Source organism: Parasteatoda tepidariorum, chromosome 4 (assembly GCF_982258835.1).
Source record: "Parasteatoda tepidariorum strain Cologne lab strain chromosome 4, Ptep-v5.0, whole genome shotgun sequence".
Classification (NCBI taxonomy): Eukaryota; Metazoa; Arthropoda; class Arachnida; order Araneae; family Theridiidae; genus Parasteatoda; species Parasteatoda tepidariorum.
In genome coordinates, this window is record NC_141758.1 from 83647167 (window position 1) to 83665075 (window position 17909).

At 29.1% G+C, this 17909-nt stretch overlaps 1 protein-coding gene across 3 annotated transcripts in view; it reads right to left on the reverse strand.

Moving 5' to 3' along the window:
* Nucleotides 1-1146: 1146 nt before the first annotated feature.
* Nucleotides 1147-17909, reverse strand: part of LOC107455371 (uncharacterized) — a 64661-nt gene continuing 47898 nt past the window's right edge. For 2 of the 3 annotated variants that reach the window (XM_016072909.4, XM_016072943.5), the window contains exons 18-21: nt 13469-13520; nt 13155-13304; nt 11300-11387; nt 1147-9842 (exon numbers count right to left, since the gene is read on the reverse strand). In XM_016072909.4, the coding sequence (XP_015928395.1) occupies nt 9786-9842; nt 11300-11387; nt 13155-13304; nt 13469-13520 (347 nt within the window). In that variant the 3' untranslated portion in view covers nt 1147-9785. The remainder of the gene's footprint in view (nt 9843-11299; nt 11388-13154; nt 13305-13468; nt 13521-17909) is intronic. The other variant, XM_016072918.5, reaches the window with a different exon arrangement.

A 17909-nucleotide genomic window follows, 5' to 3' on the forward strand; every position in this document is an offset into this window, starting at 1 on the left:
TCCTGACCAAACTATTGGGATCATATTTCCGAGATTGCGACTAACAATAATATTTTTTTGTGTTTTTGTTAACGTACAAGAAAGTATTTTGTGTCTGATTTCATAACTAAAGATATCGTCAGCACCAATTAATTAACATATTTGAAGTCACCCTCTCGCATTATTAAAATTGAGTCTTTGTTGTTATTGTTCATTTGCGTTGCACTAGAGCTACACAATGGGCTATTGGCGACGGTCTGGGAAACATCCCTGAGGATGATCCGAAGACATGCCATCACAGTTTTGATCCTCTGCAGAGGGGACCCCCCGCTTCGGTAGCCCGGCGACCTGAACGCGAAGTCGAGCACTTTACGGTAGAACAGTTTAACGAGGACCAATACCGCACACCCTCGGTCCCTACGCAGGCTGATCCAAGTGGTCACCCACCCGCACACTGACCGCAGCCAGTGATGCTTGACTTCGGTGATCTGCTGGGAACCGTGTCGTAACGATCAGTCCACTGCGGGACTAAATTGGGTCCTAAAACGTCAAGATCATTTGTACGACAGTTATTCAGTGACGGCCGTTTATTTTCGGCGTACTGTTCATAAAATGCATGTATGTCCATACGTAGTACATACATGCATGTATATACGTATGAATTATGTGAAGCATTTTAAACCATTTTTAAAACTTAGATTGTAATGAAATATAATAGAGGGCTTGTTCTACTTTTATTCCAGCTCTATGATTGAAATGTGCCAGTTCATATGAAGAAGAAAGTCAAAACCAATTCGATTGTCTGATTAAATTTTAGGGTGTTTTTAACAGAGGCCTATCATTTCCAATTTATTCACTTTAACAGTCAAACAGGTTTTGAGGTTTCCTGTTTTGCCTCTCACTGTAAGGTTTAAATAGCTTTTTTGTTTTTTTTTCTTTTAAAAATTAATCCTAACGTGCATATTAGTCCTTTTAGTTTTGTCAAGGATTCTAAGGAAGGGAACGTTCATAACTGACATCCTGCATAGTGAAAATAATAGTTCATAACTGACATCCTGCATAGTGAAAATAATAGTTCATAACTGACATCCTGCATAGTGAAAATAATAATTCATAAACTGAAAAATAAAATAAGTTTAAAGTAAAATTAAATAAATACACAATGAATGACATTTTTTTAAATAATTGTTTATTTACTTTTGAAAAATAATATACATAACCATTTCCTTTCTAGATATTTTTAGAAAAAGAAACTGTATATCGAAAGTATTGCAAAAAACGTTTCAAAACGTTACCTAAATATGTTAAAAGTAGCATTTAAAACAAGCGAGATATTTTAAGTATAATTAATAGGAACACAGACAAACCATTTGATTCTAATGAAAGCTTTACAAAAAAATATATATATAGACATTGTTCTTTCATTATTCTCAAGAAAAACTATATCCTTATATAAATAAAATGATCAATGAATCAATTGCAGGATTTAACCCTTTGACGGAGAATTTTTAATAAACATATTTTTCATACTTTTGTCACTACTTTGTATTAATTTAGATCAAAATAAGAGAAAAATATTATACTTTGCACTTAGATAATTTATGGTTATGAAATAGAGCATAAAACAGTGTCTTTTTCTGTGGTCAAGGTAAAATCTTCCAAACAAGGCTCACTTAGAAGCAATTATTTTTTTAAATTTGCACTTATTTACAGTTATTCAGATCTAAGAGAAACAGTTGATATTTCTTTCATTGACAAAATTAATTATTGATAAATTTTTGAATATGAGTGAAATTTTTTCTCTCCAAACTACATTTATTCGGAATTCATAGTTTAGTACAAATATAATTCAGGTAATCTAACAGATTTATTTTAGCAACTATTAGACTGTTTTTTAAAATTAAAAAATACCAAAATTTATTTTTGTTTGCAATTAGAGCAGAAAAAAAAATGTACAAAAGAGAACAGGAGTCCGATGCGTGTCAAAGGGTTAAAAAAAAACTTCTAATAACAACGATATATAGCGAGATCTGATAAAATGAACCGTGGTCCCCTTGAATCAGCCAGAAAAATAGCTTTTATTACCATGGAATGTTTAAGAACTTATATCACAAAATGACAAAATCAACAAATAAATGATGTAATATAAGGGAAAATGTTTACATTTCAATACAAAACAGCTCTCTAGGTTTGAAATTTTAAAATAACATATTTTTAAAACTTTAATTATTCAGGAGATCATTATTTATTGGATTATCAAATACTGGAAAATGCAAAAATGAAGTACCTTTTGAGCACAATACTCAATATCGACAAACACAAAATATTAAAGCAAAAGTATTTTATTAAGAAAATTGATGAAATGATATGAATAATATTGTTTGCTTAAGAAAAATTATCTAAATTATAAATTGTCTGCTTGAAGCTTTGTGTCTTTCAACGTAACGGTTACATAAACAAAAAGTTTTTAATTAATAAAATAAAAGAAATTTTTTTTTTTCAAAATCATTTTACTCTTGTAAAGCGTTGTTTAATACAGTAGCATTTGAATTTTAATCAAGTCTATAATAAGCAATTAAATGCATCAAATTAATTACAAAAATTTACCTTAACAACTATGTATCTTATAAGGTAACATTTCGAAGCTCGATGGCCCACAAAGGAGTATTTCAGTTTTAAACCATCAGTTTTCAGCAAAATAGATAGATATAATTTAAGAGCTGTAATGTAAACAAAAGAACAATTAAAATGCATTAATAAAGAATAGTCTGACTTTTTTTTACATAGTACAACATTTTTAAATACACAACATAATGAATTTTAAGATAAAGGTACACTGAATAAGATTCTGAAAAATGCATCTTACACCGAATAAGACTATCGAAACTGAATCTAACACAAATCAATCTCCATCAGATCTATTATTAAGTATCACAAATTTAACTATCTATAATCACAGCAATATTGCATCTTTCATTACTACATGTGTAATGTTTTCTATATATCTGTCGTAAGCTAATTGAATATTACGTCTCTTTTCAAATAGCCACTTAATTATATTAAATATATAATAAGATATTTCATTTTTATTTTATAACTGTCGTTGAACAGCCAACTCATTTCTGAGTTTACGACTATCAGTGTTCAACTCTGTATCCTTCTAATTTTGATCCCAATCCAGAAGCCAAGAGAGCTCCTGGATCAGTATCCCCAGAGGTATTAATTTGTTAGGGGAACACAGAGGGCTTTGTGACTCGACAGGTTTAATGTGCATCAATCACCATTTACTACGCAGGGAGTCTTTAGCCGGCGGGGATCAAACCAGCGATCTCTTCGACATGGGCCTAATGCCCTACCAACGAGGCTATCCCGGCCCATATTAACATATTGCCTATAATAAAATATAATTTTTCTGGTGGCTCAGGGGATGGAGCGTTCGCCTTCCAATGCGGCGAACCAGGTTCGATTCCCAGTTGATACGAATTCCGCATACGGCTTGCACCGACCACAGTACTGACGTGAAATATCCTAACCATCAGGCTAACCATGGGAGGATCTGGTGGTCTCCTCTCCATGTAACGCGAATGCGGGTTAGTTCCATCAAAACGTCCTCCACAAAGGCAAATTTCTCCCAATACTTGATCCAGGAGTTTCCTTGTCTTCTGGATTGGGTTCAAAATTACAAGGCTACGGAGTTGAACATTAGTAGTCCTAAACCCATAAAATTGGGTCAGCTGTTCAAGGACAGTTATAAAAGAAATTAATAAAATATTGCCTAAAAGGTATATAAACAGATTGTAATGAATCTGCAAAATATTGGGCACGTTAATTGAAAGTAGAAAAAACTCAGCTCGCCTATCAATAAAATGACACAGACTTGAATCCCAGAGACGGCTGGTCAATACGAATTCTGCTTACGGCTCACACTGACCACAATGCTGATTGAGTGGGGTTTGTGGTTTTCCTCTCCATGCAATGTAAATGCAAGTTAGTTCTATCTAAAATTCCTCCACAAAGACTAATTTGTCTAAATACTTGATCCGGGAATTCCTGTCGTCTAAGTTGGTTTCTTAAATTACAAAGCCTCGGAGTTGAATATGAACTGAAAAATAAGTCGGGTTTTTATATATACTGGTTATAAAATAAAATTAGTCATGAATAATTGCAAAGAGCTGGATTTTTCAATTAGCCTACAACATATCTATATTTAAAATGGATACAAGTGATATGTTAAGTAAGAAACAAAACAATAGATGAAGCATAATATCTGAGAGCAGAACTTGCAATGCTAAGCAAAATATTTATGTATCATTTATTGAATCTAATAAAACTACAATAAAATATCGACTTTGTGTGTACAGTTACTTTGAAAAGCCACTTGTTTCACACTGGTTATAAGAATTTAAGGAATTTCATTTTCTTTTATTGCTGTAATAAATTAAAATTTTGGTAAAAAGTAAAGCATCTTTGTCAGTTAATTTAATAGGATTTCAGCACCAGACCTAAATGAGAAGCAATGTTTTCTCAATAAGGAAACAATTATTTTTTCTTTTGAGTACTTTTCAAAGTCATGGTTCACATAGAATTTGTAAAACAGTAGAATTTCTGAAAGTTTTGATCAAAATTTCTCAATGTACACTAAGAGTTTATTTGCTTTTAATTTTTCAATAGTAATGTGAGAAAATGTAGTTACGATGGAATTCCCTTAGATTTTGAGAACCAGTGGTAGTGACCCTAAGCCTAAGCTCAAACACATGCTAATTGTCCCAGCACATCTCAACATTAAAATAAAGAGGCAATATTACAGATTAATTTACAATTTTAATATAATTTTGTACTTTTTTAGAAATGCTCAAAATTGCAAGGTGTTACCTTGTTTTTAAGGTAATTTTTTTTTCTTCAAATAAATCTACTGCTAAAAGACCCCTTTCCAAAGACTGGAGGTAAAAAATTATCATTGCCATCACAGCTATCAAAGAACAGTGGATAATTTGCAAAAGTTTCTCTAAGTGGATGATTTGGCAGAATTTTCACAAAACAAGAAATAATTTGGCATAATTTTCCCTGATAATCTGACAAAATGGCCCACAAACAGAGAATAATTTGTCAAAATTTCCTCTTAACACAGTATAGACCTTTTTTTTTAGACTGACAAATTGTGATATTGTGCTATATCACAATTGTGTTGTGTAATACTTAAAAATATAAATGTGAATTTTTGAATATTGCACAAATTTTTTTATATTTCACCATAGCACTTGAATGGATAAAAAAAAAACTATTTTTTGCATATAATTAAAATATACTTTACTTTTCAATTGTAATTTTTGAAAAGTTAAATTGGTTAGGATCCCCCAGAATTTGCTAATAGAAGTATTTGGTAGCAACAATAGCACAAAAATAAAAGACAACATGGCTTTGAATTTTTAAGCCAATTTAAGAAGAAAAAAAATATTTATAAATATTTTAATGTCAAAATCCTAGCTTTAAAACAATTTGCAAACTTCCCCTTTGTTATTGAGATGCCATTATAACTTTGAATACTATCTGACTTAAAAACTTTTTAATCTTCATTATACAAAATCATTCTAGTTGCTTTCAAGAAACTCTTTTTCACTTCAGTTTATTTACTTATACATTATTATTTATTTTTTGGCTAAATTTTGTTGGGGAAAACACACATACAGCTTATATTTGGAAATATAGGGTCGATACTTTAAAATATCATAAATATTACCGAATTTAGATCTTACGAAAATGAAAAACTGTAGATATCACAGATAGGATATGCTTTTGTCCTCTTTAACACAAATTTTCAATCGGAATGTCTGAGAAAAAAAAAATATTTGTACAAATAAATAAGGATCAGGAAACAACTCATATCTTTTTTTTTCACAAATAATAAATTTTTAAAAATGTAATACAAGTTTCTTTAGAAGAAAAACATTTAAACACAGCTAGTAATGCCATATATAAATTAGGCACTATACAGAGATTGGTAGCTTAATTAGCCTTAAAATTACCTAATGCACACATATTTGAAAGCATTATTGCCTAACCATATAACGTAGTTAGAGTAAATTCTGTTTTTAAAGTAGCAGGAGCTGTAGAAATTAAAAATTATTTTATTTTAACTAGTTATTTCTGAAAAATATTGTTAATAGTTATTGTAAATACTAATAAAAGACTCAATTCTTTTAATTTAATTTTGTACAAATACAAATTTTACACAAAATTAAACAAAAATATACACATTTTAAAATTACCAATGATTTTTTAAGAATTGATACATAATTGACAAGATTAAATGAATAGATATTTATATTTAATATTGTAAAATCTGAGTATGGAATTTATACTATCAACAATTGGGACAATGTTATAATTTGTGATATTGCACATTAAAACAAACGACGATCATCAACATTAAACTGTTTACATTATTAAAGAAATTCATACAAATAAAGCTAAGAAATGAAAATATCTTTTGTTACATGGTAATCACATCAGTAAGATAACTATAAAACATTTCAACGAAATAATGAAGTTAATAACATTGAAAAACATGTATCACAAAATTGCAAAATCAAACAGTCACAGAAAATAACAAAAACCAATGAATAAAATATTAAGTATCATTACACAAATATCAACATATTAAAAAGATTACATGCGACAAATTATACTGTAAATGGAATATATTTCAATACTTGATAGTTTATTTAATGCACTAGCTGCAACTAAAAATAAAACTTTTCTTATAGTAAATTCAGGGCCGGATTAACCTATAGGCACACTAGGCACGTGCCTAGGGCTTACGAAATTCAGGGGCCTACGAAAAACTTGGGAGAAAAATATTTGTTGACAAAAATAATTTAGCTTTAAAAACAACAAGTGCATTTTGCGCAAAATTATGAAGATACAAATAAAAATATAATAATTTTCGGTAATAAATTATTTTGCAGACTCTTATGATCTAATATATTACTTTTTTGCGATTCAACGAAATCTTGTATTATGCTGTCGAATTCCAAACTACGTAAAATGTCGTATTCAATAGACATAAGTGCAAGCGATGCCAAACGATCTTGATTCATTGTTGAACGCAAATAATTTTTTTATCAATTTTAATCTGGAGAAAGATCTTTCTCCTTCTGCATTTGATCCAAGAATCGACAAATATATTCTTAATGCAATGTGAACGTTAGGAAAAGTATTCACAAGTTTATCTTTAATTTGAGTCTTCAACATTTCTTGTGCAGATTTATGTTCATACAAATTTGAAAATAGTAAAAATTCATCCACAAAGTTTTCCTCTAATTCGGATGAGTAAATTTTCACCAAATTTTGAGCTTTCAGTTTAATCTCAGATTCTGACAAATTTTCGTGAACAAGAAAACCGAAATTATCGTACAAATCGCTGTAAGCTTTATGCCTTTTAGTCATTTTAGTCTGAAATTAATACATCTAAAATGGCGTAATGCGTTCCTGACAAAAACATTTGTCTTGGATTCGAGTTTGAAATTACTTCTTGTTCTTCTGTTTCGTCGGAAAACCTCTTTCGTTTTCGTGTTCTCCTTATTTTATATTCAGAATTCGGCAAAAGAACTTGTGCTTTCGATTCTAATTCGTCAAACGATTTTTCGGTGTGCATGTTTTGAAAATGTTGCAATAAACTATCGTACAATTTGACTACTGTGCACAATTCTATCCCTGGTTCCTGGAGAGCTAAAGTGATCATATTAACTGTTTTCTTTGCTGGTTTGTTGTTGTATTGTTGACGTGAAGTGTTTACATAGTTATCGATTGAATTAATCATAATGGTATTATCGATATCAACTGCAATATCGGCAGTATGTCGGTATTGCAGATAAAGTTCAATAAACAAATTTGTAAATTAAAATCCATATTAATAAAAATGTAAAAAAAAATATGCAAGAAAATTTTAGCATATATTTTGAAAAGAGGGGAGGAGTGGGTGAAGGAGGGCACCAAAAACGGCTATGCCTAGGGCCTACGAAAGGTATAATCCGCCTCTGAGTAAATTGGAATGTTTAATAAATTGTTTACATTATTTACTAACAGTAACATGAATTATATCTTAAATTACAATGAACAAAAAAATTAATTTAATTATATTAAATAAATATACAATAAAATTAAGAAATGATAATGTTTTTGACAAATTAATTTATAATTTATTAATAAGTTTTAAAGATACATTTTAATGTAAATAAATGCATCACACACTTTAAAAACAAAAAATTATTTTATTGCTGAGTAAGTCATTTGTGAAAGTATCATCCTTAAAAGTATATTAGAGGAAACTCTTTTGACTGTTTGAGAAAGGAAAAGTTTTGCAAAATTCTGATTAAGGGGAAAAATAAAATAAATTTTCAAGACCATACTGGATATACCCATTGCATTTACTTTGATTTTTGCATTATTTAACAGCTGTAGTTTTTAGTACAATTTATTAGAAAGAAATCTAAATTATGGACAAAAAGTAGATTGGCAGTTTCAAAATAAATTTCTAAATTAGTCTCAATTTAAACACAAATTTACTTTTTTAACAAAATGTAAGAGATTTATATAGCTAAAGAAATGTTAAAACTTTATATAAATCAAAAATTATTGGAACAAAACAAAATTAAAGAAATCTGGTGTATAAATTAAAAAAAAATATATGAGACTAATTTTCTCTTGGATATGGTATCTTCATATTATAAAATAAAAGAAACTGATTTGTTTCGCTGAAAAGAATTATAGTATAAAAGGCAGTTTACAAAATGTAATAATGTCAGAGGGTTAATACTTTAACTGGCTAAAAAAATATTCAGTAATTTCATTGAATTCCTTCTTTAAGAACTAATTAATTAAATGTGCAAGATTTACGTAAAATCTAAAACTTTTTACATATAATAAATAATTAGTTCCTTAAGTTTTTAAATCCAGGACATTTTTTTAATGTAAACAAAATAATCTAAACTAAAGGTTCTAAACTTATTTTTCACTTCTTCAAAAATTATTTTACAACATTATATATATATTTTTATAGAAAACAAAACAATAAGTAAATATTTTGAATATTATTTTAAATGCATTATAAAAGCTGGAAATGTATATTTATTTTAATAATGCTATTAGTATAAAGAATCTTAAAATTATTTTCTGAAAATTTTTCCAATTTTATGCAATATAGATATTTGGGTTGCAAATCCACACTGTTGTTTAGTTAGATCAATACTGTGAATATTTAGCTTGCAAGAAAAAAAGTTTGAATCATAGAATTTAAACAAAAAAATAATAATTGTGTTAAACTTAATAATAAATACAAAATGTGTTTACTAACTTCTTTTAGTGCGAACTTGTTAAAATAATTTTTTTTTTCACCAAACGAATTACAATTTTATTGTCATATATTTCTGTAATAATAAAGTATATTTCAAAACATGAATTTAAAGTAGAAATACATCTCAAAACTACAATAAGAAACTTAAACAACTGAATGTTAAAAAATATTATGTTTTCTAATACTTTATGAAAAATCACATACTGTCGCCAAACCAAATTTACATTTTATATTTTTAACAATCATAAGAAAATGGTGTGTAATGATAAAACTCATTACCAAAATAAAGTTATTTTTATTGAGCTGGTATTTAGGAAAAAATAAATTATGCTTATTATACATAAATAGTAATTTCTGCCATTGAAATAAAGACACTGCGAGTTGCTAGTTGAAAATATTGACAACATACATAGGCACTTGAATGATAGGAATATCTACAAGATTTTAAAAGCTGCTACGTATCGGTGGTTAAGTCTTTTAAGAGCATCCCCTTCTTTGCTAACTTTGCTTTCTGTAAGAGAATAAAACACTTTATAATCATTACAATAGTATACAACTAGTATGGAATTTTAATATTCTCTTTTCGTGTATGTCCAGTTTTCAAATTAGGCTGATTTTGTAATATAAGATCTGAATTACGAGCTGAAAGTATTTAAATAATTTTGAGCAAATAAGAATTACACTAGGGAAATTTTTTTTTATAGCATGCATGCAAATACTTCAGCTTGTATACAAATACTTCATTAAATCTGAAATTAGTACCCCAAAGCAACAGATTTTTCTTTTACTTTTAAAATGACATTTTTAGTCTATTTTTTGTCAAAATGTATAAATTTAGAGACATTGTATGTTGCCTAAATGTTGTGACAAACTTCTAGGGGAGTTAGCACGCATCATCAGGATTTAAACTGCATAGGAACCCATGCTTGAAAATGTTGTTGTATGGCTAGGGCGCTTCTCCATTATGACCTGTTCTGAAGATAATGAAGAAACGGTTCATAATATGAAAGTACTCAGAACAACATATGGAAACACTTCCAGGGATGGGTGCCTATGCAATTTCACTCCCGATTATGTGCCCTAACTCTCCTAGAAGTTTGTCGCAACATTCATGCGACCTCTTATTATATATATTTTTTTTAAACTTGTATATTTAGACAAAAAGCAGACTAGGCAATTAAAAAAAAAAAACTCTACCTCGGAGAGAGAGAGGAATTGATTGCAGATTTGAAATCAGTGATACGATAAGATCTGTTAAAAAATCTCATTAAATAGAAAACATGGAAAAAAACTGTTTCCCAGAGTTATCTGTATATATAGAAAGCAAAGTTCTCAAACTTCCCATGAAGTTGGAAAGCTAAAATTTGACACATTTATTCTTAATGCAATAAATAGAAAAACTAAAAGGATTGATTTTAATACATTGAAATCATTGGGGGTTAAAAGGGATAATTCTCCTAATTAACAGTAATGCCAAATAACATGTTTTTCCAAAAAAAAAAATCTCAAATTCTAATCATGTGTTCTTTATGGTATTAAAAACAAATTTAAAAAAAATCATTTCTATATTTTATAATTATTGAAGTAATTCTCACTCAGAGTATTGCAATCTGTTGTTAAAAAATTGGATTTCTAAGGTTGCTAGTGACCAAATGTACTTGGACCAAATATCCACTCCAAAATACTAAAAAAATGTATCATAGTATCTTTAACCATTGATATTTGCAAAGTATAAAGAATTGGCAATGAATGAATATTACATACAATAAACAAATTATAATATAAACAAGTCTAAAGTAGGATCTCCCCTTGAGTAATATTATATATATATATATATATATTTGAAATTATAACCTTTTTTTTTTACAAAGCTGCGCAAATATCAGTTATGCATTTTGTTTTATGTAAATGAAAATTTCCAAGTGAAAATGTATATAAAAAAAATCAAAATTGAAAATGAAAGCTTACCAATCCTAAAGGTTTATCTTTCACTTTCACAACTGTTGATCTCCTTTCTTCTTGCTTTTCTTGAAGCTTCTTTCTTGCTGCTTCAAGTCTAAAAAAATTACTTTAAATTAGTGATCAGAATCTTTGAAAGTGTCAAGTGAAATTGCACCATTTAAAAATTTCACTTTATTATTATAGGCAATTTTAACAATTAAAGTTAGAATTTTGACTACACATTCATTTGTCTCTCGATAACCAAATCTTCCTGCATTTAATTTCTACCTTTAATGAAATGGTTGTCTCTTTATAAAGAATTTTTCAGATATTTTTTGTTTAAATTTTCATCATTTTTAGAAATTTTCCCATGTTTATTTTTGTTGTTGTTGAATTTCATAATTTTTGCATTCATTGGGAATATTGCGCAAGACTGTATTCTTAGCTCACTCTTAAAGTGTGAAATATTTTATGATAATATAACATCACAAAGAAAAAATTTCATAAAAAAAAAAACATAAATATACACAGAAATACTTAATTTTTTCTAAATTTATAAATTATCTCCACTTGCATTTATTTCAAAGCATTTTATTAACATCATAAAAATTAATGATGCAACTTTGTTCTTCCAATATGATAGTTTTTTTAATATAAACATTTATTTCAAATTTTATAAGAAAAAGTATATTGATTGCTCAACATACACATATCGATACGATTGCATGTAAATTTAGGAATGAAAAAATGCTTCAGATTGAATGTTTTGTTTAATTAATTATAAGGAAATATCTCCAATTTTAAGAACATTTTTTGTGTTTATAAGGGCATTTTTTTCTTTTTCTAAGTGCATTTTCAAAGGCATTTTTAAATTATTAAAATATGACTTCTATCAATTTAATTTTCTAAAATGCTAAGTTGAACCCTTTTATAACATAACTTAGCTGAAGTTAAAATATGGCTCAGGATATCCTACGTTTTGTTGAACCATACCACATAATAAATTTAAAGGAACATTTTTCAATTCTTCAGGTCATTTTTTGCTATTCTTAAGGACACTTTCCGATATTTTAAAGGACATTTTTAGATAATTACAATATGAACTCTATCAATTTCATTTCCTAAAATGCTATGTTGAACCTTTTTATAACATAAATAGTTTAAGTTGAAACATAACAAGATATCCTGGTTTGGATTGAGCTGTACCACACAATAACTCAGCTAAATTTGCACTATAATATATTCAAATCTAGAAATGATTACAAAAATCCTAAAATTTAAATGTCTGATCCCAGGATATTTTATTAGATACACAATAAAGTTAAATACAAATCACTTTTTTAACAACACAGAAAAATTAAATTTAATATTAATTTTGAGCTTTGAGCATCAAGCCAAATGCATTCTTTTGACAAAAACTTTTACTTTCATGTTGATAAATGGGAACATAATTGTTAGCTGGAATACTTCCATACACTTTTGCCCATATTTGTAATGTTCAAAAAATTTAATTCTTTAATCTCTAAATAATTGTTGGGGGCTTTATGCACAAATTTTGATTAGCTATATATATACATACATATTTATTGACACTGCTATAGATACTGACAAACAAATAAAAAATAAATATAAAAATTCAGAAAATCAACATATAAAGCAAATAAAATTGTTTTATATTTTTTTTTAATTTAGGAAAAAATATCAATTGAAAGGCATCAAGAAAAATTAATCATTTGGATACTTTGAGTCAATTTTAAATGACACAACAGGCTCAGAATAGCAAAACCACACAATACCATAAACAAAATCTGGCAACAAGAAAGAAAAAGGCTAGAATAAAAAAAAACACTAGTAATTGAAATTGTGTAAACTATAAACATACTCTGCTTTGGCTTTTCTGTGCATTTCTTTTTTCCAAATGTCTTTGAAGTCATTACAAAAAGATTTCCAGTAACTGAAGAATTCTTGAGGCCATTCGGAAGGGTTGCCAGATTTCGCTTTCCAGCTGAAGAAAAGCATTGTCTCATTGAATCTACATATAAAATAATAGAATAGAATTAATTATTTGACTAAAATGAATATTTCAAAATTTATTTTTCACTCATTTCACATTCTTTTACTTAAGACAACAAAAGTAATAAAATCATACATAAATAAAATTTTAAAACATGCTTTAAAGAAAATTGTTATACATACTTATTTTTACATTCTTCAAGATTTTCTTCCTGTTCTTTATGTTCAGCATAAGCTGTAAAAGAGATAAGATAAAGTATGGAAAGTAATATAAAAGAATGCAGAGCTTGTGGACGTGTATTTGTTAACTCTCAAATTATAATGGCGATGCATTATTATGGTGCAAGCTTCTCACCATACTATCAGTCACTTTTTACGAATTGCTTTACCTAAACAATGCAAATCACTAAAATATTAAATTAATAAAATATTTTTTTTCAATGCCCACCTGGGGAATAACCTTTCGTCATACAGGTATCTGAAGGGCAGATTTGTTGGCCACTCTTTCAGGGGCATGCAGGGCCGGATTTAAGCTTGGCGGGGCCCTAAGCTACTGAAAATGATGGGGCCCTTTTAAGTTCAATTCTATTTCTATACACCTAAAGTAAACTGTCGTATTTTTTATTGCTGAATATTAACATTATATTATTAAAAATTTGATAATATTGCTTGATTGTCAAATATATTGGTTGTGATGGGACTATAATGTAGAGCCTTTCTATTATTACACATATTTTCTGAACGAGGAAAAAAACAGAAACTCATTTTAAGAACATCATAAGCACAGAGTAAAGATTTGGTATGTTAGAAGAACCATTATACGTTTAACAGAGTTTTTTTTTCCTTGAAATTCTGAATCTATGTTATTTAGAATTTTAAATGATTTTTTTTTTCTCTTTCTAAATTGTTTCTTTTTTAAGCGTTACATTTTGCTTTGCTGCTCTGACTTAGAAACATGAAATTATGAAGGTGTGTCAAAAATAAGCAAGGAGTTAAAAAGAACATAAGAAAATATAATTTGATTATTAGTTCTATTTTTTTTTCATAACCGCCGTTGAACAACCGACTTAATTTGAGTTTACGACTACAAATGTTTAACTCCGTATAATATTGAATAATCACCTTATAATTTTGAACTCAATCCAGAAGACAAGAGAATTGGATCAGTACCCAGAGGTATTGATTTGTTGTGAGAACTTAGAAGACTTTGTGACCATGGCAGATTTAACATGCACCAGTCACCATTTTATACATGGGTATTCTTCGGCCGGCTGGATTTGAAATCCCATTCTCACAAACACGAGTTCAACGCCTTGCCAACCAGGCTACCCCGGCCAAATTATTAGTTTATTTTATAATAGTCATTGAACAGCCAACCCAATTTCGAGTTTACGACTACTAATGTTCAACTTATTAGACTTCTAATTTTAAACTCAATTCAGAACACAAGGGAACTCCAGGATCAAGTATTGGAAGAAATTTTCGTCTTGGAGGGGGACGTTTTGATGGAACTGACCAGCATTTAAGTTACATGATGAGGAAAACCACAAAAGCTTTCCACTGTCAGTCTGACAACAAGGGGACCTATGATCCGTCTACCACTGAGGATATTTTACTTCGGCACAGTGGCTGGTGTAAGCCGGGTGTAGAATTCGTATTGACCAGTCAACACTGGGATTCGAACTCAGTGCCCTTGAGTCCATCTTCACTGGGTAATAACTCTGCAGGAGGTACCAATTTTATTGATTTGCCAAATTTTAGTCATTTTCAAAATGAAAATAGAAATTCAATCGTAATTTTTGTAGAATAAAAAGACGGAAATAAACCGTTTTTCCTCTTAATCTGCAATGATTAATCAGAAACAACCATGAGGGTTTGTGTGCAAAATGAACAGGGGGTGTAGCTTTCTAGTTTTTTAAATACTTGTTAAACTATTAGTTTTTAACATGCATACTTTAAAAAAAAATAAGAAATACATTTTTCAGTATTAAGAAATAATAATTAAAAACTGTCATCAGCTGGAATGGAACCCGCCATCTCACAGTTTTGTGTTAGATTTCATAATCATCAGCCCCAAATATACACACCTGCCTTGCGGATATTTATTTATTATTATTATTATTTTTTTAAATTTAATAAATGAAGTTATTTGGATACTTGACATTCTTGAACTGGATGCTTTAAATGCTTGACATTTGTTATTACAGAATGAAAAGCTTGGAAAGACAAATATTAGTTAATATTTAATTAAAGAAAAACCTGTATTGAAATCTAACGAATTGTCCCCAATAAATTTTGTGGCAGTAAAAAAATATTGAAGCCTGATACATGTCCGGATTTTTGAAACACTTTCTAGTTTTACTATTTAATCAAATTGGTTTCGATGTCTTTCATCCCGCCTGTCTCATTAGTGATTCAGCATATTTCGATATCATTTTTTATTCGTTCTTACTTAATATTAATTTGCTTGCGACAATTAATTTGTATAACTTTTTTACTACATTTTTGCGAGGAGCTTAAAAATATAATATCAAGGGCATTAACTGAAGTTAAATTGGCTTTTTTTGTATGCCTCTTTTACTTACATCATCCGCACACCCACACGCGACCTACTGCTTCTTAGAAACAGATATTAAATAGTCTCTTGATCAAATGATGGGACAAAATTTGCCTTTTAAACAAATCAAAAAACTTTTCTACCTTTTCAAATTGTTTATTTTTAAATAATTTATTAATACTCGAATTGTTTAAAAGATATGTTCCTTTTCATTGACAACACAGCTTTATATTTTATCTAGCCATTTATTTATATTTTTTAAACTTATTTTTTATTTTTTTTTATTTTATTTAAATAAATGCACAGATTTAAAATAAATTCTGCCAAAATTTTATAAATAGTTTCAATTTGCAATTTTAAGAAGTTATTTCAACTTTGCTTTAAAAGTTTGAAATTCTTATAAATTAAAAAATTTGGATGCCCTATTAACTTTAAACACATAATAACAATAAAAATCAGGGAGTTAAAAACAGAAACAAGTATGATCAATAAACAATAAAAGCATAAGCTAACTAAATAAATGAATTTTGTGTACGAAATATCATATTTTACAAATTAAACATAATTCATATTTCGGTGATACATGGAAAATTTGGTCAGACAGGAGGTTTGAACAATATTTTTTACATATATATTTAAACATTCGTTTAGCTGATGATCATTTTATTTCAATGCTCTATCAAGCAATATCACATGTTGCTTCTGTCTATTAGCAGTAAGTAAAATTACCACATCTGTTATCTCAATTTCATCCAAAATAAACCAAATCAAGAATTTTGGCAGATGGGCCTGTCAAAGAGGGAATTGTATGGTGGCCCACCATTTAAATAAATAAAAAAAGGAGTTCACGGATTCATGCACGATTAATTTGGAAAATAACAAATTAAAATCAATTACAATAATTAAGTAAATTAAACAATTAAGCTAGTTAAAACATCTAGGATAATTGAAAGGAAAAAAAGCTTTTGTAATAAATTGGAAGACATATATTTTTCAAAAAAGAAAAGTTAAAATTAAACGACAATGAGACACGACGGAAATCTCGAAACAGAGTGACCCTAAACAAGATTCTCCCACAGCCCTCGAAATTTTTTGCCCAGAAATCAGACAAAAGGGTGTTTCTGTGGACAAAAGAGCCCACAGCAATTTAAAGAAGCTGAAAACATTTCCCACAGTGTAAATTGAGACGGCTATTTGACTACTCCATGGAGTACCGCTTTTAAGGATCCATGGACTACTCCCATCACTGGTAGCTACAGGATATTTTCATGAGTCAAAAGGCGTCATGCTCTTTCATGAGTCAAAAGGCGTCATGAGTCATTGCTCTTTTGGTTAAAAAAGTAACAATTATTTTATACTTGTAAACACTTCTATTAGATTTTGAAAAGCGTTCGCCAATGTAATAAAGAAAAAAAAATGTATTTTAGGCTTCAGAGGGCTCCAGCTCCGAATAAAACTTTAAAAAAAGAAAGCCAGAACCAACTTTAAAAAGTTGGATCTGGGGGCCCTTGCCATCTCGGGGCCCCAAGCTACAGCTTATTTAGCTTATACGTAAATCCGGCCCTGGGGGCATGGCAGATAGATCATGTCGTTTGGCTAACCATTGGAGGTTTTCCTCCCTTATCTTCTACTTTAGGTTCAAAAATACAAGGTTAGGCAGTTAAGCATTAATAATTGTAAACTAAGAATTCGTTTGGTTCTTCAACTCTCCGGTTATAAAATGAAATATTAGTGTATGAAAAACGGTATTTTAATAGTTACTGTTTATTATTTTCAACAATCCGAACGATCGAATCCCCATTGCTCAATCTACACTAGCCTGGTGTACCTTGAGCTGTTTTATTAAGATTAAGTGCCACTGCTCTGTATAAGTTTGTCCGGTTTACCCTACACTAATGCCTTTAAAGGTTAAGTGCTCAGATTAGTTCCTGTAAAATGGCACTGTTATCAAAAGTTGGCAGAATAACAGCAGAGCTATTTTGCCACAGATCCGTTGCAATAGCCACTGTCTTTGAATAAAGCACAAAAATGTATGTTATTAATGCTAGTTATCAGTTGAATATGAAT